At 47.6% G+C, this 22,311-nt stretch overlaps 1 protein-coding gene across 8 annotated transcripts in view; it reads right to left on the reverse strand.

Moving 5' to 3' along the window:
- PECAM1 (platelet and endothelial cell adhesion molecule 1) overlaps positions 1-22,311 on the reverse strand; it is a 74,758-nt gene that overhangs the window by 11,125 nt on the left and 41,322 nt on the right. For 5 of the 8 annotated variants that reach the window (XM_053212707.1, XM_053212706.1, XM_027047901.2 and 2 more), the window contains 9 exons: positions 20,909-21,184; positions 18,790-19,077; positions 18,019-18,126; positions 16,873-16,900; positions 16,040-16,116; positions 13,159-13,212; positions 11,640-11,702; positions 8,833-8,907; positions 6,241-6,297 (listed from right to left, as the gene is read on the reverse strand). In XM_053212707.1, coding sequence (XP_053068682.1) covers positions 6,241-6,297; positions 8,833-8,907; positions 11,640-11,702; positions 13,159-13,212; positions 16,040-16,116; positions 16,873-16,900; positions 18,019-18,126; positions 18,790-19,077; positions 20,909-21,184 — 1,026 coding nt within the window. Of the gene's footprint in view, positions 1-6,240; positions 6,298-8,275; positions 8,317-8,832; positions 8,908-11,639; positions 11,703-13,158; positions 13,213-16,039; positions 16,117-16,872; positions 16,901-18,018; positions 18,127-18,789; positions 19,078-20,908; positions 21,185-22,311 lie in introns of those variants that run through there. The other 3 variants (XM_053212709.1, XM_015076428.3, XM_027047902.2) reach the window with 3 other exon arrangements.

The following is a 22,311-nucleotide window of genomic DNA, read 5'->3' on the forward strand; positions in this document are numbered from 1 at the left end:
AAGGTACCAAACCAACTTGGATTACTTCCTTCAAATGCTCACTTTTCAGGACCACCCACATTACTGCTTAAGAAGAGGCATAAACACAGGCTTAGTTCCCATTTCTGTAAAGCCAAACCGCAAGTCATAACCAGAGCTACTGTTGCTGCCTGGAATTTGCAAATCCTCATCTTAGGCAAGTCATTGAAAAGGGAATAAGTACTTCAAAGAGCCTGAAGTGTTAACCTTGCAGATCTAACTTACCAGAAATTATCGGCAAGTTTTCCTTTACCTTAAGAAAGCTGATGGTTATGTAAATGCAAAAGCTCTTTCTCAACCAGTTCTGGGGGCATTCCAGGGCTTGCTGTCCCTTCTACTTAGGCTTTTCTCAATTGGGCCTCTTCTGGATATAAATTTCCTAGTACTGAGAACCCCTCTCCTTCTTTCCCTAATGGTTTGTAAGGAATCACCTAACAGTTGGGAAAGGGAAACGTTCAAAGATCAGAGGTTTCTTTGTCCCAGACTGAGTTGACTGCTGGGATAAGATGTTAACTTAGCTCTCCGTCAACAAAACAGTAGGCTCCCAACAGAAGAGCAGACCTGTCTAACCATGGCCATGACCCAGCAGGGGATACTCAGTTGGAAGAGATACCAATTTTATTGAACCCACCTGCCCACCGCAGTGCTTATCCACCTACACACACTCCCGAGGAACACTGCGGTGTTCACTGTGACAATTCCATATGGGGGAGGGACATTTTATTGAAAATTAATAAGAAAACTGACGTCCAGGGGAGAAGTAAGGGTCGGGAGCCAAGTCATATAACTGGGTAAGGGCAGTGCTGAGACCAAACCCTAGTCTCTATCTCCCACTCAGGGTGTTCCTCTTAGGGTTACAGTGCAAAGAACCATCCAGCTGGACTCCAGCCAAAACAAATGTACCAGAAGCACAGTGAGTTGGCCCCTGAGCTCCATGATTTAATTCGGATTTGGAGGGAAAACTCAGGCTTAGTAGAAGCAAATACTTATTGGGTCTTGGAGTCAAGGGTGAGTAAAGGATTAGAATTGCCTCCAAGGGACCTAGGAAGTGACTCTTAGAAGTTGCTTAGAACAAAACATTTAGGGGAATGGTTTTGGATGGACCAAAGTATAGACAAATGACCATGACTTCCAAATGCCAGGACACTGAGACTCTCCGAACGTCATCACCGGAAGGCAACTTAAGATCATCCATTCAACCACCTCACTCAATACAGAAGCACTGAGCTTGCTCAAATTCACAGATAGACAAAGTAGAATGGTTGTTGCCAGGGGCTGGAAAGAGTAGCGAGTTATTGCTTACTGGGTCTAAAGTTTCATTTGGGGAAGATGAAAAAGTTCTGGAAATGGATGGTGATGGTTATACAGCTACGTGAATGTATTTAATGCCACCAAAACGTACACTTAAAAGTGGTTAAAATGGCAGGTGCTATGTGTATTTTGTCACAGTTAAAACACACGACCAAAGCTGTGAGCTTAGAGCCTAAAGCCAAGATTGCAAAGACCTGGTTCCCCCCACAGCCTACAGATGCCCCCACACTCATGAGCCAGCAGTCCACCTCGCTCTTTCCAGGACGCTGGTCCTGTCCAGATTCCCGCCCTGGGGCTGTTCCTTGGAGGCAGGCCTGCCCAATGCCCTTTCCCTTATCTAGAGGAGCAGTTTTCCTTTGTATCACTCAGGGGAAAAGGGGGGTTTAAGAGCCAGAACTACGCCCTGTGAGCCATTTCCCAAAATAGTCAGCCCTGACGTGCTGCTGGTTGGAAGGTGGGGAGAACTAAGAAATTGAGATGGGAAGAATAAAAAATTAAGAAGGAAAGGTTAGATAAGCCTTAGCTCTGTACTCAGCCCATTCACCGACCTGTCCAGAGACCCACCTCCCCCAAGGTCTTTATTTTATTGTGTGTCACCCTCCTCCCCCCAACACACACACACACACACACATGCACACACATGCACATATGTACGTGAGTTGGAGGATTCTCTCTGCTGGCCAACCCTGAGGCCAGTCCTTCCAGGATCCGTTCAGGATTGCTGAGGAGTAAGAAAGACCCTACCTCTTCAAACAAGAAGCAGAACATAACAGAGGTATAATCAGAAGGGAAGTGAGGGCATCTAGAAAATGCTTCTAAAAGTGTGGTCCCCAGAACAACAGCAGCAACATGCGAGAATTTTTTAGAAATACAAATTGGGGCGCCTGGGTGGCTCGGTCGGTTAAGTGTCTGACTTTGGCTCGGGTCATGATCTCGCGGTTTGTGAGTTCGAGCCCCGCGTCGGGCTCTGTGCGGACAGCTCAGAGCCTGGCGCCTGCTTCAGATTCTGTGTCTCCCTCTCTCTCTGTCCCTCCCCTGCTCACTCTCCCCCTCAAAAATAAATAAACATTTTAAAAAAATACTAAAAGAAATACAAATTAGTCCCACTCCAGACCTACTGAAATCACAAAGTCTGGGTGGTGGTACCACATCATTTGTGTTTTAACACACCTGGAGAATGCTCCATCTACATTTGAGCCCCTGCCCCTCATTTCACAGACAAGGCAACCAAGGTTCTGAGAGGTTCCACGACTCACCCAGGGTCACCCAGACCATACCAGGCTGTTACTCTTTTTTTTTTTTTTTTTTAACTTTATGTATTTATTTTGAGAGAGTCAGAGATCGTGTGAATTGGGGAGGTGCAGAGAGAGGGGGAGAATCTCAAGCAGGCTGTCAGCTCAGAGCCTGACACGGGGCTCGAACTCATGAACTGTGAGATCCTGACCTGAGCTGGTCAAAGACCGGACGTTCAACCAACTGAGCCACCCAGGCACCCCCCAGGCTGTTAATAGAACTGAATCCCCTAATTAAGCGGATGGTAATGTGAAACCGAACAAAGCTGGAAAGGGCAGCAGCAGGCAGTCCCTTTGGCAGGACGGGGAGGAAACGTGAAGCCGGGCTCCCAGCATTGGAGTCCCTGCTCTGCCATCACCGGCTTTAGGATTGGGATGAGTTACTTAGCCTCCGGGCCCATTTTCCCATCTGCAGGACAGGAACAGTAGTAAAACCTCCGTCAACCCTAGGATGGTTTTGAGGACTGAACAAAGAGCAGGCGTCTCGCAGTAAGAGGGACAGAAAGAAAGAACAGGAAGAGGACTGAGGAGCTTACAGCTTCCTGCCTTGGAGCAGCCACCGAGCAGGAAATGCTGGGAAACAGCAGCTCCCTTGGCCTCCAGGACGGGAGCCTCTTAGGCAAGGTGAGCACACGGACTTTCACAGCAGCACTGTGGTTTTGGCTACAACACCCAGGGCTCTCTCTACCCGCAACCGCTGGGGCAGGAGCCAGCTGCCTGTTCAGAGACCAGGTTACAGAGGAGCCCCAGCCCCAGCTGACTCCTGATGGCCCAAGTGGGGCTCTGGCTGGGAGTCGGGGTGGGGAGGGAGACGGCTGTGCCTGGTCCCTGCCCTGAACCCTAGGGCTCAAGTTTTTCCTGCATCTTTTGGCCAACACGGATTGGATGCTCGCCGTATGGTAGGGATAGTAGACAGACTCGTGCCTGGGGTAATTAGCCCCATCTCCCCCCAAGCTAACCTCACCCCCCGTTTCTCATTTAATCTCATCTCCATGCAACAGCTGAAGAACCTGGAGTCTCAGAAGGGTCAGCCATCTTGGTCACAGTCACACAGCTGCTAAGGGGCAGCACCAGGACTGGGGCTCAGATGTCTGCGAGCAAAACAGGGCCCTTCACCACCCTGAGCCCCTGGGGTCCATTCCTGCCCTAGACCAGAGGGAGCAGCGAGATTCCCAGGGTGGGGGACTGAGGACTCAGGCACGGAGAACCGTCTGAACAGCTGCCCTAAAGCAGGTGTAAATGCCACCCCCGAATATGCCACACTGGCATAGGATTATTTGGGGCCGGAGGATGCAGAAGGAAGCCTTCCAGGAGTTTCCCTTATCTGACCAGAAGCCGAAGTTCCTGGGAAATGAAGACAGCCATGAGTCCCTCTCCCAGGGAAGGCTTCTGGCCTCCAAGATGACAGAAAGGCGGTGCTGAGATGGACCTGCCTAAACAAGCCTTACTCCATTCATTTCCCCCAGATATTTACCTTCCCATTTGTTTTGTCACCTCTCCACAAATGTATTGTTCGTGCCTAACGTGCTAAAGAAGCCCCCAGTTCTAACCACACTGAGGGCTTACTCATCACTGTTTTTCTCCTTATTAATCTGTCTTTTGTCAGTCTCAGGGCAGGGCATCTCATACTGACACTGGGTGTGGCCCTCGCCAGGACCTCCAGCTGCTGGCCCAGGCCACCGCAGACCCCCAGTCCTCCGGTCCTGGGGCGGGGGATCCCTGCAGGAGCCTGATCAGGAGCCTGGAGTTCAGGTCCAGGGTGGGCCAGTCTGGGGACTTGCTTCCTGTGTGAACTTGGTCAGGTGTTTTCACTGCTCTATGCCTCAGTATCCTCATCTGTAAAATGGGACTTAAATGTGAGGCTTGAAAGAGGTATTGTAACACAGACCACTTGGCATACACAGTAAGCGCTCAATAAATGTGAGGTTTTGCATAACCAAAGCGACCCAAAATGAACAATTTCAGGGACCATAAGAAGAGCAGAGGGGTTTCATACAATTTTCACACAATTACCCAACAGGGTGTTGTATGGAAACCAATTTGACAATAAATTTCATATTAAAAAAAAAATAAGAGAATGTCTTGGGGAAAAAAAAAATTACCCAACAGGACCAAGCATGAGCCCTACAAGAACTCTAGCTTTTTGTTACACTGGAAGGACAGAGAAGGCCTATTTATTTCTGAATTTGCATTTTGCTGGCTCTGAATATTTTGAGAATACAAAATGAGACACTGAGGCCAAAAACTCCCCCAGGGGATGGTTTCTGAAAATCAGCCAGTCAGTGTCAAGTTCCACAAGGAGGCTGGGTTTCTGCTCTACCCATGAAAATACTATTTAATATGTGTGTATATATATATATATATATATATATATATATATATATATATAATATAAAAAGATAAAAAGTAGGCTTTTCTGGTAAGACAGTGCTCCTCAAACGCTGGCAGCACCAGCGATATCTGGGAGCCTGTTAGAGTTCAGATTCTGGAGATTCTGATTCTGTGGGGCTGGGCTGGTCCAGAGACACCCACGGCTGCTGGTCTGGGGACGGCACTTGGAATGGCCAGGCTCTCCCAAAGTTTCCACTTAAATACAGGTCTGTTATACAAAGCAAGATACACTCACAGTGACTATTTCCCCCAGAATCTTATGCCCTTTGGATTGTGACTGATTTTCAGAATTTACATATCCTAAAGTTTATTTGAGAGACAGAGAGAGAGAGAGAGAGAGAGAGAGAGAGTGCAGGGGAGGGGCAGAGGAAGAGGGAGAGCAAGAATCCCAAGTAGGCTCTGTGCTGTTAGCATGGAGCCGACCCTAGGGTCCCGACCTGAGCCAAAATTAAGAGTCGATCACTTAACCGACTGAGCCACCCAGGCACCCCTATTTTTTCAGGATTTAAAAGTAATCTTTGTATTCATTCATTTCCCCAGGATGGAATAGAATAATTACACACACACACACACACACACACACACACACACACACACAAATGTTATTGCTGGGAGCTTCCCCAGGCCCATGTCTGCTTGGGCACTGTGCTCAGTCCTTGGGGGGAGCTCCTCATGAGGAAGTAATGGAGATGGGAACTGAATCGGGGTCTAGAATCAAAGAAAGGAAGAATCAAAGGAAATGGGGGCAGATCTGTACCCCACCCCCAGGCGGAAAGGGGGTTCTCAGAAAGGCTGAAGCTACCCAAGGTCTTCAAAGCACAGCACTAAGACCTTCGGGCACCCCCGCCCCGGTCCCGTGCACCAGGGCCCGTTGGGGAGCGGGGCAGGTGAGGTGCACTGGTTGGCCTCCGAGAATAGGCAGGGCCGCACTGCTTCTCTCGGGGTCACGTGAGCACACAGTGGCACCAGGGCACATCCCATCAGCTGGGTACGAATATGCAAAGTCCTATTTGCCTGGCCTGCAGCAGGCACTTAATAAGCATTCATTGACTAAATTATAGCACATATAACACGTGGCTACATTTGAAGAGTGGTGGGGGAGAGACAGTCAACAACTTCGGTGTAAGGGGCCTCCTTTGCTCCTTCTCCTTGCCCACTCCCAAGGCCCACGTGGATGATTCAGGAGGAAGCGTCCCCCAGGCTCGGCGAGTCAGAAGCCCTCACTCACCAGGATTAGTTTTCCGGATTTCACTATACACCGTCTCTGTGCCCTTGGTTTCCAGACCTGGAAAGTGATCAAGCACAGGTCAACAGCTGCCTCTGGGCACCAGGTCGGCCCACTGCCGAAGCAAGACAATGTGTGAGGCTCCCTGCTTACCCACGACCCCACCCCATGAGTGCCTGTCTCCAGCAAGCCCTGGAGACCTTAATGCCACTAAGCCCAGGCCATTCCCTGGCTTTACAAGATCCTGGTCTAAGTAGCCTCACTCTCTGTCTGGAAGTATGAAGTCAACAGGCCATTATGGGTCCACCTGGACCACTCATAGGTGGAGGGGTTCCCAGCATAGGCCTGCAGCCTCCTGCTCAGTGGTCCCATACCTCCTTCCCTGCCAGTGCGTTCCTGTGTCCAACTGCTCTCCCTGCCCCTCCCAGGAGGCTGGGCTATGACTTCCCAATCACCCGAGGCCTGGGTTTGAGCCTGGGCCTCATCTGTGATGTTAAGGATCAGCTGGGACCGACAACCACTTAAAATCTTGACAGCGGGGCTAGTTGATTTCACACGCCAACACATGGGCCTCATTCTGATTCTGATTAGTTCTGGAGTGGCCCTGGCATTGGTGGGTTTTAAGAGCTCCCAGGGGATTCCAATAGGCAGACGGGGTTGAGATCCTCTGGTCTGGACTCTTTTGGACTGGCGCACAGATGACCAGCCAGGGTATGGATCACACTCAGGGGAGACCCAGGGTTTGGAGGACAAAGCACCCGTATGGTCATCTGTTTAAGTTGAAGTAGGTGTACAGGTTGTGCATACACACACTTGTACACACACTCGTAGTGTATCTACACGCATTGTATGAATCATAGAGGGTGTATACACACAGCATGTACATACATACACATCCACGAACCCTCAGGAAACAGGATGGGACCCCACTTCTTCCCCCACCTCCTCTCACCTGCACAAAGGACAAGGAAGCCTCATTGTAGAAAGGTGGCTCATGCCATGAGGCCAACATTCTCTTTCTACAGATCCGGAAATGAAGCCCCAGACCGGGTAAGATGCTTCCTGCCACCATGCTCAGCGCCATGTGATTTTTCTTGGTGGCAGGTGGCTGGGGCATGTCCACGGACTCTAACTGCACCGAGATACCCTTGACTCCCTAGGCCCCAGGGATGCCCCCTGACCCTGAACATACCCTTTCACCGCTGGCCCGGCCCTTTCTCTTTGCCCCATTCCTCCTCATCCTCCAAGTCTCAGGACAGGCTTTGCTTCCGCACTTGGGTACACATACCCTCACCCACCTGCATACACCCCAACACATGCACCCCTTCTCAGGGCCCAGGGCAGTTGCTAGGCCCCCTGTGCTCCCACGGCAGTTTGGGGACACTTGTCCACAACCACACTGACATTATTTGTCCCCACGACTGCCTGTCCCCTGATGGGCCCGGAGCTTCTCCAGGGGTCTGGTGCACCTCCCAGTCAATGCAGTTACCTGGAGGCACCCGTAAAGGTTTCGCGAGATAGTGACGGCACCAGTCAATGCGCTTGCGGGTGCCTCTATCTCAGGTCCCCCGAGCCTCAGGAAGGCTTTGGCATAATCAGCTTGCTCCCTGAGGTTTTAGATTTTAGAACTGAAATCATGGTCATTCATTAGACACTGAATGGTGGTGGTTCCCGTGCCAGGACCTGAGCACCAGGAGGAAGCCTGAGGGGGTGTTTCAGACTCCAGCAGGTGAACTTGGGACATTTTGGGTGGCCAGGGCTTCACACAAGTCTTCATATGGGTCCCCCCCCCACCCAGGGCACCAAACAGGGGTTGGTACTCACTAGAGTGACTGAGATACCAGGTGCTCTCAGCTTAGAGAACAGACACCTGCCGTTCTCTAAGAGGCCAGCAGAGATGCTTATACCAGGCTCCCTCCGTGGGACCAGATTTAGGGGTGTAGAGGGAAGCTCCAGGGTTTCCCATATCTCCTGGGGAAATCTCTCACATTCCCAAGGGATTCTGCTCAATGTCAGGCCCAGGGAAGTCACTCCTTCAGTATGATCCTAACACCTATTGTGTGCTGGACAGGGTGGAAGCTGAAGCTGAAGCGGGAGGGAAAAGGCAAATCACACCCACACTGGAGCTTTCAGAAGCACCAGGCCATGGGACAGACAATGCTGTGATAAGCAATATAGGTGCTCTGGGGTCTCTGCCAGCTCCTCCTCCGACCCCCCGCCCCACAATGGGAGTGGGGGCCACAGGGAAGGAATCAAGGGAGGGGGCTGGGTGGCCAACGTGGGGGCCTGGACACCCTTGTAAGCTCCACCGCTCCCCGGAACACAAGAGTTGCTGGTAGACCTCTCTGGCCACCTTGGGGACACGCTAACAGCCTCTGGACTCAAGAGTCACACTTGACTCCCTTCGTCCTTATAACTGCAGATCAGCCTGTTGGTTTCCGTCCTTGGCTGAGCAGCGACACTTGCAGCTGCCCCAGCGGCCCCTCCCGCTGCCCCCCTGCTCTGCCTTTCAGTGATGGGCGGGAGCCCCCCACCCCCACCCCAGGCCGCTCGTCACCACCTCCCCTGCAATGCAGCTGCCTGCTAATGACTAACCCAGGCCAGCAGGCTGTTTGTCTCTGCTGTCAGGGATGTTTCCGGATGGTGCTTTATTTTGGCTCCTGTTTTTCTCTGTTAACAGAGAAAGAGAAGTCTTCAACGTCATGGGGTTTTCCCAGCAATTAGCCTCACAGCAAACAAGCAACAAACTGGTTTAACGAGTTCCTTCCCACCCCACCTCCATCCCCGAGTGACTCCTTGGGCAACTGCCCAGTCAGAGTCAGAGCTGGACTGGGTTCCCAGCCCCTCCTCCACCCCAGCTGTAGAAGAGGGAGCTTTGAGGACAGGGAAATGGATTGGCCAAGACCAGATCAAGTTTACTCATCACTGGCCTTCAACCCACAGAGCCCTTTCCTCACCCACCCACTTCAGGACTGCCCTACCCTTTGCTGTCCCTTAGCACCAACGAGGCTGGGTTCCGAAAGCTCAACTTGAATCTTCTAGAAACTCTCCATTTCCACCCACGAGGCACTCATTTTAGCTCTCCCGAGGCCCCCACAGCAGCCTGGGGAAAGGTAACCACTTGGCTGGCTACCTGCACACAGCTTGTCAAGAAAAGCTTCCCTCCTCACCCCGTCCTGGGACTTCTTTTCCCTCGAAAGCACCCCCGCCCCCGACCTTCAAGCAAGAAAAAGAAAACCAGATACTCTAACATGGAAACATTTCCAAAAGAATGGAAAATGGATGCTTTTCCAGGGAGAAACCCTGCTTCCTTTCTCCGTCAGCTACTTTAAATCCAAGGCCTCCCAGGCACTGGGCAGAGCGCTCATGAAGCCACCTTGCCCTGAGCTGACTAGCAGCCCCGGAGGGGCAGGGCCTGGCCCTCTGTGAGGAGCTTCAGGACTGTCTGCTTGAGCTCCCAGTGGAGTTTGGAGGGTCAATGGGGACAGCAGAGTTTTTCTACACATCATCAAAACCCTGGGGCAGCCCTGCCCTCCTGTTATGGTTCCTCTTTCCTTCTGAGTCTGAAGTCCCCTTAAAGGGAAGTAAGCCGTTACTCACAGGACTGAGCCCAAGTGACAGACGGGCATGTGCATTGGGCATTGGCAGGACCAGAGAAGGCTGGAGGGGAGCCCCCTTCCAGCCCCTGTAGCCAGAGCCAACCCATACTCAGTTCTGGGCACCAGAGCCCTGTGCTGTCTCCTCTTGGGCATCTCATACTTAACCCAGCTGAACCTGCTGTTCCTCCCTGTCTCAGATCTCATGACCATCCACACAGTTGTCCACTCACACAACCTGTAGTGATTCCGTCTTCCTGGTCCTTGCCATAAAAGTCATCCAGTGTTGTGATGTCTCTAAAATAGATCTGGAACCCATCCACTGCCAGCACTTTGGCTCCGCCCCCATCCCTTGTTGCCCAGTGTTAACACACGGGTCTCTCTGTCTCCACCCCTGTCTGCTTTCAGTCTGTCCTCTGCACCAGCCACACGGACCCTGTCAATTTCCTGCTTAGAGGCGTCTAAAAGCCTTCTGCTCCACTGAGACTAGAATTGCAAAGGGAATCTCAGAGGCCCCGCAGGCTGCACGCGTACCTTTGCTACTTGGCACAGGGGTTGGTCCAACACCGCCCTTAACTTGCTAACAGGCAAACCACTTTACAAGGAAATAAGGAAGAAGAGAATTTCAGGCCTGCCATGGCCCCCACCATTCCCAGGTCCAGTCCAAACTTGGAAGTGGGACGCCCTGTGTAGCGTTTGTGCAGATTGGGGAGTACCGACTCTAGGGGGCCATTCTGATTGCAGACTGTAGGATCAGTGCCCCACTGCACGGCGCACAGCCTAGGGGCCTTTGGGACTGCCTTACCGAAAGATTCTGTGCACATAGCTGCTGACATGGTATCCAGAACCTAAGCAAGGGAAGAAAGAAAGAACCCCAAACTCTTCCCAAATCATGGAGCTAGAGGTAACAAAGGGATGCCCTTGCCATGTGGCTCTGGCTAATGCCTGGTCTGGCCCTCAGCTTGCCAGGCAGAATAGACACAGCAGTGGCCTCAGCCTCAGCAGGAAGGGGTGGGGGGTGCATGACAATAGCCCTAATGAGCTTCCCAGGAGGGGAGGAAGGCTTTGGAGAGCTCCTTTGAGCACAGGGGCCTGTGGGAAAGCCAGGGTGGAGAGCTAGGAAGGCATGCATGGTTTTTTGTGAGACCGAAAGCAACTGAAATTGCTGTTCTAGCATTTGCTATGGACCAGCCCACTCTGAGTCAGTCTCAAGCAGCACAGGACCAGAACTAGTGGCCTCCAGGCCAGCCCGCCCCTGAGACAACCACACACATGAAAACAAAACCTGAAGTGTGAAGCTAGTGCCACTGTTTACACAGCAGGGTACTCTGTACTTTCAAGAGCCTTTACCCAAGCGTGCCTTTAAAGAGCCAAGCCCTCACTACCTTCAAACGTGCATTTCATTTACATGAGCTCAGTGTGCAAGCAACTTTTTCAGGACGATGCTAGGTTTGGGCAAGGAACATACCTCTGGAGGAAAGTCCAAACGCCCAGGGGTAAGGCTGCCCTCAAAGTCTCTCACCAAACACATTTCTTAGCGCTTAGTAGTTGCTCAATAAAACTTACTCATGGTTAGTAGTAGGTAAACAATAATTAATGAAATGTTACACCTCAAAAGCCTAGGCGGGGGTGGGGGGGGGTCACTGCTCTTGTCATAGGCACGTCTAACAGGCCTGTCTGCTGACCGCCCCCCTTCTGACCAAATGAAGGGACACTTGTCCCCGGGTCATAGCACACCTCACTCTGTTGTCACCTCACCCAAGCAGAGAGCAAAACATGGGGAATCGCTCCAGGGATGGTGTTTACCTTGGTAAGGCTCAGATGGGGTCACTTGCACTTCTGTGTATTCCACATCCATGGTCAGAGGCTCTGCTCAAAAGAACCACAGCACCGGTGAGACAAAATCTCCTTGGGGAGCCTCAGCCTGCCTTAGAGATTTCCACTCAAATGATTATAACATTCCATATTTCGAGGAGGAAGCCAGACACAGGCCTAATGCCATTCTAAGTAGGTGAGAAATCTTGGGCTAGAGAAGACAGTCACAAGTCCTGTTTTCTCCAGGATGTGGAAAGGCCCTCAGGCCCAGGTCCCCATTGTTTCTACAGGGGAGGGATTTGTAAAAGCTCAGTAGACACAGAAAACAGCCAGTATCATCCATGGCAGTTAACTCTAGAAGCCTCCTCCACAGCCACAGGCATAGAAAGCTATCTCCAAGATGGAAAGGATCTCAGGAAATGGGGAACAGGCCCCCCCCCTAAAAATGCTCTGACAGTATGAGCCACACACATAGGAAAACAAGTTAATGAGAGCAGTTGGGCCACTAGAGTGAAATCCAGTAAATTAGTTTGTCTCAACTCAAAATTACATTATTGTTTTATTTTTGAAGCCTCAGAGTTGGGGTTTCTCGCCAGCACTGAAAACATCGATATGTGGTCAAGGACACAGGTGTTTACTTTTTTAGATTTTTTTTTTTTTTTTAAGTAGGTTTCACATCCCGCTCAGAGTCTGAAATCATGACCCAGAGATCAAGACCTGAACTGAGATCAAGAGGCAGACTAACAAAGCCACCCAGGCGACCCTACTTTAGATTTAGCTCCTGTGATAGAGCCCCAGGGTGGGGGGGGAAGAATTTTAGAGAAACGATTTACGATTTAGCCCAATCCTTCTGAGGTTTAACCGTAGCAGGGAATCTACTGTTAATTGTCTTTAAAAATTAGCAGCAATGCTAGTTTATTTTTTTATAGTGTATGTTTTATTTTTATTAAATATTGAGACACAAAATAATATTTTTAAGTTATGTATAAAATACATGGGACGCCTAGGTGGCTCAGTCGGTTGAGCGTCCAACGTCAGCTCAGGTCATGATCTCCTGATCCGTGAGTTCAAGCCCCGCGTCCTGTGTCTCCCTCTCTCTCTGTCCCTCCTCCACTCACACACACACACTCTCTCTCTCTCTCTCTCAAAAATAAATAAACATGAAAAATAACTAACTAAATAAAAATAAAAAAACATCCCTGCTTCTACTATCCAAAAGAAAGGAGTTCCTCTACAGTACTCAATAACCCATTCTGAATCAGCCAGTTCCCTGTTAGGTATAACCCAGTTCTTTCCCACTGGAATTTTGGTTACTTTCCATTAAGGACACAAGATAGCATCTTTGGAGAAAGCAACCAGCCATCTCCATTTATACACAGTGGCCAGGGACAGGGTCACTGAGAGAGGTGGGGAAACATCCCCAGGCCTTAACAGTTTTAGCTCTTTCCCTAGGGGTCTTTTTTAACGTAAAGTTTCTAATTAAAAAAACTTTTTTAAATTAGATAATTACCTTTATTTTCATTTGCTGGTTTCATTGCATGGTTTCCAACATCTTCACTGTAACCTAGTTGAAAAATAACAATTAGGATGAATGGCAATGGAAATTCTAGCTTTTCATATAATGTTTAAAAAATTTAGTGCCATGGGGCACCTGGGTAACTCAGTCGGTTAAGCGCTCAGGTTATGCTCAGGTCATGATCTCGCAGTTTGTGAGTTTGAGCCCCACATGGGGGGTGGGGGGGAGCTGGGAGCCTGGAGCCTGCTTTGGTTTCTGTGTCTAACCTCTCTCTCTGACCCTCCCCAGCTCACGCTCTGTCTTTCTCTCTCTCTCTCTCTCTCTCTCTCAAAAATAAACAAACATTAAAAAACAACAACAACTTAGTGCCACTAAGAAACGAAGTCAGGCCTAACTTCTTCAGTGTAGTGGGCAACCAGCAGCGTATCTGATTCTGGATTCCCTTCTGGTTCCCCTTCAGCCCCATCCCGCCCACTGTGCGGTCTCTTTCTAACACCAGGAACACGCTTACCATACCATGGGAGAAAAACTTCTGCCTATGGGTTGTTCAAAATTCAGAATTGTTCACGTTGAGCAACCCCATTAGAAATGAAGCTAAATTCCTTTTTTGTTTATTACTTCTGAGAGAGAGAGACAGAGTGTGAGTGAGGGAGGGGCAAAGAGAGAAGGAGACAGAGAATCAGAAGCAGGTTCCAGGCTCTGAGCTGTCAGCACAGAGCCAGGTGCAGGGCTGGAACTCACAGATCAGCAGATTGTGACCCGAGCCGAAGTCCAACGCTTAACCGACTGAGCCACCCAGGGGCCCTGAGGTTAAGCTTAATTCTAAAGGAAGGGGTCCATAACCAGAAACTAGCAAACTCACCTGCTCCAACCGGAGGACTGAATGCATGAGAACACGGTTTAAAAAATTACGGTACCTTCAGGCTGCCACCTCAGTGGGTAAAAAAAATTTTTAACATTTTTTTAAATCAAGTTGTTCTTTATTAAAAATAATTCTCAGGGTACCTGGGTGGCTCAGTCGGTTAGGTGTCTGACTCTTAATTTCAGCTCAAGTCATGATCTCACAGTTTGTGAGTTCAAGCCCTGTGCAGGGCTCCACGTGGACAGTGCAGAACCTGCTTGGGATTCTCTCTCTCCCTCCCTCTCCCCTGCTTACATGCTCTCTCAAGAATAAAAACATAATAGGGGCGCCTGGGTGGCGCAGTCGGTTAAGCGTCCGACTTCAGCCAGGTCATGATCTCGCGTTCCGTGAGTTCAAGCCCCGCGTCGGGCTCTGGGCTGATGGCTCAGAGCCTGGAGCCTGTTTCCGATTCTGTGTCTCCCTCTCTCTCTGCCCCTCCCCCGTTCATGCTCTGTCTCTCTCTGTCCCAAAAATAAATAAACGTTTAAAAAAAAAATTTAAAAAAAAAACATAATAATAATTCTTACGGATGTTATAAATAATACTTCTGAAGAACATATGATTTTCCATTATGTATTAAAACTAATTACTTATTGTGATTATTAAAATATTTTATAAAGTGAAATAATCCATGCAGAGACAATATAAGAATTAGAGTATTTCTTGCATTTTGGAAATTTGGGGGAAAATCCTATTTTAATATACCTCTTAGCATTTAATTTAAAGTGTCTATGTATTTATGTGTAAATAGTATACCAAAAGAATCCCCCTTAAACCACACAAAGGTATTTTCTCTATAACACTGGATTACTTTTTACTAAATATTCACCAAATGTTTCTGTATGTAGTTTCTTAAATAATATATTTGCCTATTTCTCTCTTTATTGGCCCATTACTTTTGCTATTGCAAATGTTTTATTCACTTTCTAGTAAGGATTGTCTCACATTTTGTGCTTTCTTTAGTTCCTGTTCTATTTGATGGCCTTCAGGAATACAGTTTCCCAGGTTCTTCCATTTATTTGTTTGTTTGTTTGATTATTAATTAGTAGGCTCCACATCCCATGTGGGGCTTGAACTCATGACCCTGAGGTTAAGAGCTGCATGCTCTATGATTGAGCCAACCAGGCCGTTTTATTGACTTTTTAAAGGTTTGATTTGGTACTATAAGAATTGCTCAATTCTTAAAACATGTTTCTCAAGTATGCCCTGTAAAAGGCATATCCTACCTAAAATTCTCATTCTTGTGAAACACTTACACAATTAGAAAAGAACATGAGCATTCTATTCTCAGACCTGCTGATAAAGAAAACTGCCCCCAACGTGGTCTGGGACAGGATGTCTTGCATGATATAAGTATACCCCCCTCTGGGAAGTGGCTGGCGCCCTTCTTCAAAGGCTTGAGCAATTTTCTCCTAGACTTAATGGGATTAAGAACTCCAGGGATTGGCTCCCCACCCTACTGAGCTGACTTTCAAGCTTTCACTCAGCCTCATTTTTTTTTTAATGCCTCCACTATCTGAGAAATACTTTAATTAATTGTGGCAAAGTTTGAAAGGAAACTGTCTTGTGCTTGTAATAAACAATTCCATCCGAGAAGATGTTTTACCAGTGCCCTAATTTGGTAACTGGTCTCTTCTCTAACAAAAGGATAATGATTATACTTGGGCACTGTTCAAAGTTTTGGAAGATAACCCAGGATGGGTATCCATGGCATTACAATTATCCTCCACATTCCCTGGGATGTTTAGAAGGTGGTAAAATTAGGCTAAAATGTTCTGCCTGTCTTCCGAAGTTTTTGGTTTATTTATCAACTCACCCTTCCATGACTGATTGGATTAAGTGCCCCTGCTTGAGGACAGGGCTTCCCTTCCAACTTGAACCCCATTACCTACACATTCTGCTTCTAAGACCGGTAGGGGAGTGTGTAGCCAGCTGGGGAAAGCGCTTAGCAACTACGGGAAACCAAGACTGTACCGTAATGTCTGTTGGCTTCGGTATCGGGATCTGACAACATCTTCTCATTGCTGGAATTCAGAAGTGGCGCTGCTGGCCTTAAAATGAAATTTAAAAAGTAAAGAATAGATGACTTTTTTTTTTTTGGCTCTAACTTCAAACTAATAAAATAACCAAGGAAAGATCATGAGAAAACCAGGAAGAGTTTTCTTTTTCTTTTCTTTTTTAAAGAGTTTTCTGCAGTTACAAAAACTTTACCCTCTCCTGTGGAAAGCTAACATTGTTTTCAGCTCTCAGATTATTTGACAAAAACTTTTCGCCGTTAAAATAAATGTCAGCGCCAAGGGGAACCTGAACTGCAGGCAGCCTTTATCAGGCGAATCCCACCCCTCTGAGTTCTTCAGCCTGTGCTACTGTTTTTCTCCAGAACCATCAGAGCTATCATTTCCATACTTTTGGATTTGAGGTTTCAAAAACAGTAAAATGATTACAACCATTTTTTTTAGGCCAACTCTATTTTACCAAGAAAGTAAATTCTAAAAATTCCCTCTACTGTCAGTATAATTTCATAAGGAAAAGGGGATTTGACAGGTAAGAGTGTCGGAAGGACATGGCCTCAGAATAAGGCCATTCTTTCCCAGGGAAGGGCGATTGGCAATCTTCCACGGAGACAAACACACACGCATGCACACACGTACACACACACACACGCATGCACGCACACCTCCACTACTCACACCTAAGACCTTATTTTTCTGAGTTTCCCAAGAAAAAATTCCTGATGACCAGAATTTCCCTACAGTTTCCACATGTCTACAGAGCCACCCACGTCTCTTCCAAATACGCACACTGACCTGGCCATCTCCACGGGCGTCTGCTTGGCTTTAAAAGAGAAAGAGAAAATCCAAAGTCAGTATAAAATAGCCATGTCCATACCAGATAGGAACACTCATCTTGACCATATTTGACTTTCTTGAAGGCTGAATACCCATAGAAAGAGAAAAGAAAGCCAAATCTGTTCCTGACTTTAAAAGAGAAGAAAATAAACAAATAAACAAAGTAAGTCTTTTCTTGCTCTTATACTGAGAGATTTCACATTTCCTTCAGGAATATGACATTTTGACTGTTTTAGCCAGGAGCGATTTTCCTTAGTGGAATGTGATTGAGATGAAGATAATGATAAAGGAACCAGATAAGCCAGATATACAGGCAATTATCGCTTTGATTCAAGAAGATTTCAAAAAGTAAAAGTGACGTCAATCCTTCTGCTTTTAATTCCAAGCTGGCCTGAGACCAAGGCCAGGGTCAACCTTAGGAAGGGGTTGGTTCTGGAGCCCGTCTTCCCAGAAGGGTGGCAACTTTCTTGCTCCAGAAAAAGCCCAGGGCCCCACCTCATCCATCTGCCCCCACCCATCCCAGGTAGTAGCCTTACTCCACAAACATTTTTGCAGAATTTACTGGGACTGTGCCCTTTTCCTTGAGTTCAGGCTAGCTGACTCTGATTTCTGAGGGTCAGTGGGTGATCCTGGCTTCCCTTCCGTGCATGGTTAACCTCAAGCACAGGGTAGAAATCATGGCACAAGTGGCAGATTAATTGGGAGGCATTGAGTGTGTGTGTGGGGGGGGGGGGGGGGCGTGTCTCCATAGCACTCACAACCCACTCTACCAACTGCAGGACTAGGTGTGGCCAAATCCACAGAAACAGCTTCTTCTGATCACATGTAGATGCAATCTTCCAGATTCATCTTTTCTGGGTTGTCCAACTAGAAGAACCATTGCGTTCACGTGTGCCTAGCTAAATCCAAGGGGCAATAAAAGCTTTGTAGCTCAAATCTTTGGTTATCAAGGTGACTCCCCCCCCAAGGAGAAAAACAATTGTCTCCTCAGTTCCCGCTGGGGCAGAGCACCAGCTCTCCATGAAGCTGAAGCATTTCACATCCATGGCCAGTTTCTCCTGGCCAGGGCGACCTGCCAGAATACAGTGAAAGAATTGTACTTACCCTTGGCTTTCTTCAGAAAACAGCATCTGGCTCCAAGTATCAAGGTGGCAATTATCACTCCGATGACAACCACGGCAATAAGTCCTTTCTTCCATGGGGCAAGAAAGACTGGAAATGAAGAAAGAAACACACACACACACACACACACACACAGGTTTTTCCTCTGTCAACAAGAAATAATATCAAATTTAAGCAACAAATAAGACTGAATTTTATAGTCCTTGTAACCAGCATCTTACATGAGCATCTAACTCCAAAGGACTCTTGTGTTCATAGCTGGTGCAGAAATGTTGTTTTTTGGGTTTTTTTTTTGGTTTGGTTTTTGCTACAGCTATGGTCTTAAAGGACCATTGGACTGAAGTAGATTACTTTTTGGGGGTCTATTCATCCCTTCTCCTTCACTAGGAAGCCACCTCTACCCACATTGGTGGGCTCCTGAAACTATGTCCCTTCTGCATGACCCAATCCTCTTGGCCACAGGTGGTCCATGGGTGGACATTTGACCCAAGACAGGCCAGTTGATATCTCTCTACCAAGAATTTGGAGTTACAATTATATGAGAAATTTCTAATTTTTATAATAACCAATTCCTCTTCTATATTTAATTTGGGTGCATGTCTGTCACTTGCAATAAAAGAACCTTGAGAACATTGGTCTCTCAACCCTCAGTGAAATGAGCTAAACAGCCACCCATTTCCTCTTACAAGGGGTGAGACTTTGGCTTCGCTCTTGGAAACCACAGTATATCTCACTGTTGAGACCCTGACTCACCTCTGACTGTCAGTATGTTGCTTTGGGGATTGCTTTTAACAAGGTTGGCTCTGTTGAAGGCTGTGCAGTAATATTGTCCCTCATGTTCCTTGCTAGCCTTCTCCTTGTGCCAAATGGCATAGGTATCATTTGAGATGATCTGGTAGAAGGGACTGCCCTCCTTTTCTCTGTAAAACCTGTAGGTGATGGGACCAGAGGCATCATTCACGGAGCACCGAAGCACAACCTCCTTCCCAGACTCCACCTCTTCATTCAGCAGGATAGTGAGCTTGACCTCATCCACGGGGGCTGAAAGGCAGAGAAAGGGACAGCATTGAGAACTGGGGGAGTCACAAGGGAATGAACATGACACAGCACTGCCCATGGCTGTCCTGCTGCTGCTGCACTGTGACCAAGACTGGGATCCTTTTACTCAGTTCATTCCCACCACCCTCCCTGCCCCATCAATACCACATTCTTCAGAGCCTCTCCTCCCCCTTAGCCCATAAGGGCAGCAACAGATGCCTCCTGTCCCCACGTGTTTTTTAAACACAAGATGCTATGGACGCATCCCCTCACTTAGCACCTCAAGTATTACTCCACACTTAGCCTGAAGATATGATTAACCTCTGTGTCCTGTTGATTTTTATTCTGTGTGAGTGTGAGAGAGAGAGAGAGAGAGAGAGAGAGAGAGAGAGAGAGAGATTTCCCTCCCTGTGCTTACAAAGATGCATGGCATTTCCAGATCTTATGAACAAATAATCTTGATCCACCACCTTTAGTTATTCTTGGTTTTCTCCTTTTCCTTTTATAGATGTTCTAAACCAATCATTCTCACTTCCTCATTTTCCCACATTCTCGCTACTCCTGACATCTGACTTTCAGTCCTCTGCTTCGGAAACTGCCCTCTATCTCTGGTTTTGAAGAAACCCCAAAGGTCACCAGTCCCCTGACTAGCCCATCCCTGAGTCTCCAGCAGATTAAATCCAGCCTTTAATAGGCTCCCATCTAACCTTCCCACCTGTGGCCTCAACTGCTACCCAGCTTCTTCTGGGGCTTCGATGATGTCTCACTGCCCAGATTCTCTTACCTTCCCACCTGTCACTCCCCCTTTTTTCACTAGTTTTTCTTCCTTTTGCTCCTTAAATATGGACTTTCTGCAAAATTCAGTCCTCAGCTTTCCATCTCCGTTCTCCTTTCTGGTGATTTCGCCCACATTATAGCTTCTGTCTGTGCACTTAACACGTAAACATGTGGCATTTAATGCCTAAATATACAGCTCTAGTCCAATTACTCCCCTGAATTCCAGGTCTGGATTTTGACCTGGGCATTTCCACCTGGAAGTCCTGCCAGCCTCTCATTCCCAGCAGATCCAAGCAGAACTTGATGTCCTCCCCTATATCTTTTCCATGTTTAATTACTGAAATTTTGATCCTCAATTGTCTTCCCAAGTAGACCTTCCTATCGGTGTGAGAATTGACTGGTCAGCACACTGGCATCTGACCATGAATCACCTCCCTGAAGAGTACAGTGGGTCACTAGACCACGGAGCTGCTGCTCCCACAAAAAGGGAGGACCAGGCCCCGGATGGGAGGGTGGGGTTCCACCACAAGGGCAGATCCCAGAGGGTGCAGCCTGATTCGACAGCATCTCTCCTGATAAAGTACAAAGGGGTGGTGGCAAGCCAGCTTCAGGAGCCACGCTGCCTGGCCTTAATTCCCAGCCCCATTGCCCACCAGCTGTTTGTCCTAAGCCTTAGTTGTCTCATCATAAAACCAGGATAATGATCATGGGCCTTTCATGGCTATTGTAAGTATTAATGAGGATAATTTACTACAATACTTCACACAGGGGTGGGCACATAGTCGGGGTCAGTAAATGTCAGCCACTAATGCTGACCCAGTTTAAACCAACAGTTTCACTTGGCATTCTGCATTAGCTTTTTCTTTTCTTCCCCTTCTTCTTCTTCTTCTTCTTCTCCTTCTTCTTCTTCTTCTTCTTCTTCTTTTAATGTTTATTTATTTTTAAAAGAGTGTGAGGGGGGAGGAGCAGAAAAAGAGAGACAGAGGATCTGAAGTGGGCTCTGCGTTGACAGCACACAGACCAATGTGGGGCTTGAACTCAAGATCATGCAACTTACCTATCACCTTGACCCGCAGAACTTCACTGATCATTTCAGTATGGGAATGACAATTATCTGCGATACATTGGTATTCTACATCTTTTGTTGGCTTGTCTTTGAATACCGCAGGCTCATTGGAGTCCATGTTACAACTCTCCAAAATGCTATTTGCTTTTACAAGGTGATAGCTAATAGGTGCGGTTCCATTTACAGACTGGCAACTGACTGCTATGGTCTGTCCTTTTATCACCTCAGGGCCGGAGTCATAAAAAATCCTGGGCTTGGAGAGCATTTCTAGAACGAAAGAGAGACAGAAAACCTGAATGACGACTGAAAGCAGAAACAAAACATCCAGCCTAAGAGGGTCCTTCTCCAAACTCTAACATTACTATAATTTATTTTATTTTATTTAAGTTTATTTATTTATTTGAGAGAGACAGCATGAGCAGGTGAGGGGCAGAGAGAGAGGGAGACAGAGGATCGGAAGTGGGTTCTGTGATGACAGCAGACAACCAATGTGAAGCTCGAACTCATGAACCTTGAGATCATGACCAGAGCCAAAGTCGGATGCTCAACTGAACCACCTAGGCGCCCCCCTAGGCGCATTTACTATAATTTTAAATGCCTACCTGCCTTATCTACCTTTATAGGACTCCTTTAAGATTGGCAAGTAATGTGTGTGTGTGTGTGTGTGTGTGTGTGTGTGATGAGGACGGAGGGGGGAAATGAATGCTATCAATAAAAAGGGATGACACAAGTTCAAGAAAAACATGACATCCCCCTAAATACGTTTTTATAGGGGCACCTAGGTGGCTCAGTCGGTTAAGCAGCCGACTTCAGCTCAGGTCATGATCTCGCGGTCTGTGAGTTCAAGCCCCGCGCCGGGCTCTGTGCTGACAGCTCAGAGCCTGGAGCCTGTTTCAGATTCTGTGTCTCCCTCTGTCTCTGACCCTCCCCCATTCATGCTCTGCCTCTCTCTGTCTCAAAAATAAAATATAAAAAATAAATAAATAAATACGTTTTTATATTTCCATGCATCTCACATGCACACACATCCACATGTTGTGGCAGTTATATTGAGAAAAGATATAAGGAAATGCATTAAAAATATAACAAGTACCAAACAGATTTTATTTGAAAACAAATCCTCAGTGCCTCAGCCTCTCCTGATTATAAACTGCATGCCCTAAGAAGCAAGAATTCTACTAGGTCCTTATTTAGAAGTTCACTTATTGATAAAGCTTATAAAACGAAATGACCTCCTTCCAAGAACAACAGAGAAAATGAAAATGTAATGGCCCACATTTGTCTCTTGCATTATTTCCTTTGGATTTCCATGATGAGAGAGTTGACAATAGACTACAATCCTCATTGAGTTGAGACTAAAATCTTGGCTGGCTAAAACCACAGCCACAGGGTAA

Source organism: Acinonyx jubatus, chromosome E1, assembly GCF_027475565.1.
Source record: "Acinonyx jubatus isolate Ajub_Pintada_27869175 chromosome E1, VMU_Ajub_asm_v1.0, whole genome shotgun sequence".
NCBI lineage: Eukaryota > Metazoa > Chordata > Mammalia > Carnivora > Felidae > Acinonyx > Acinonyx jubatus.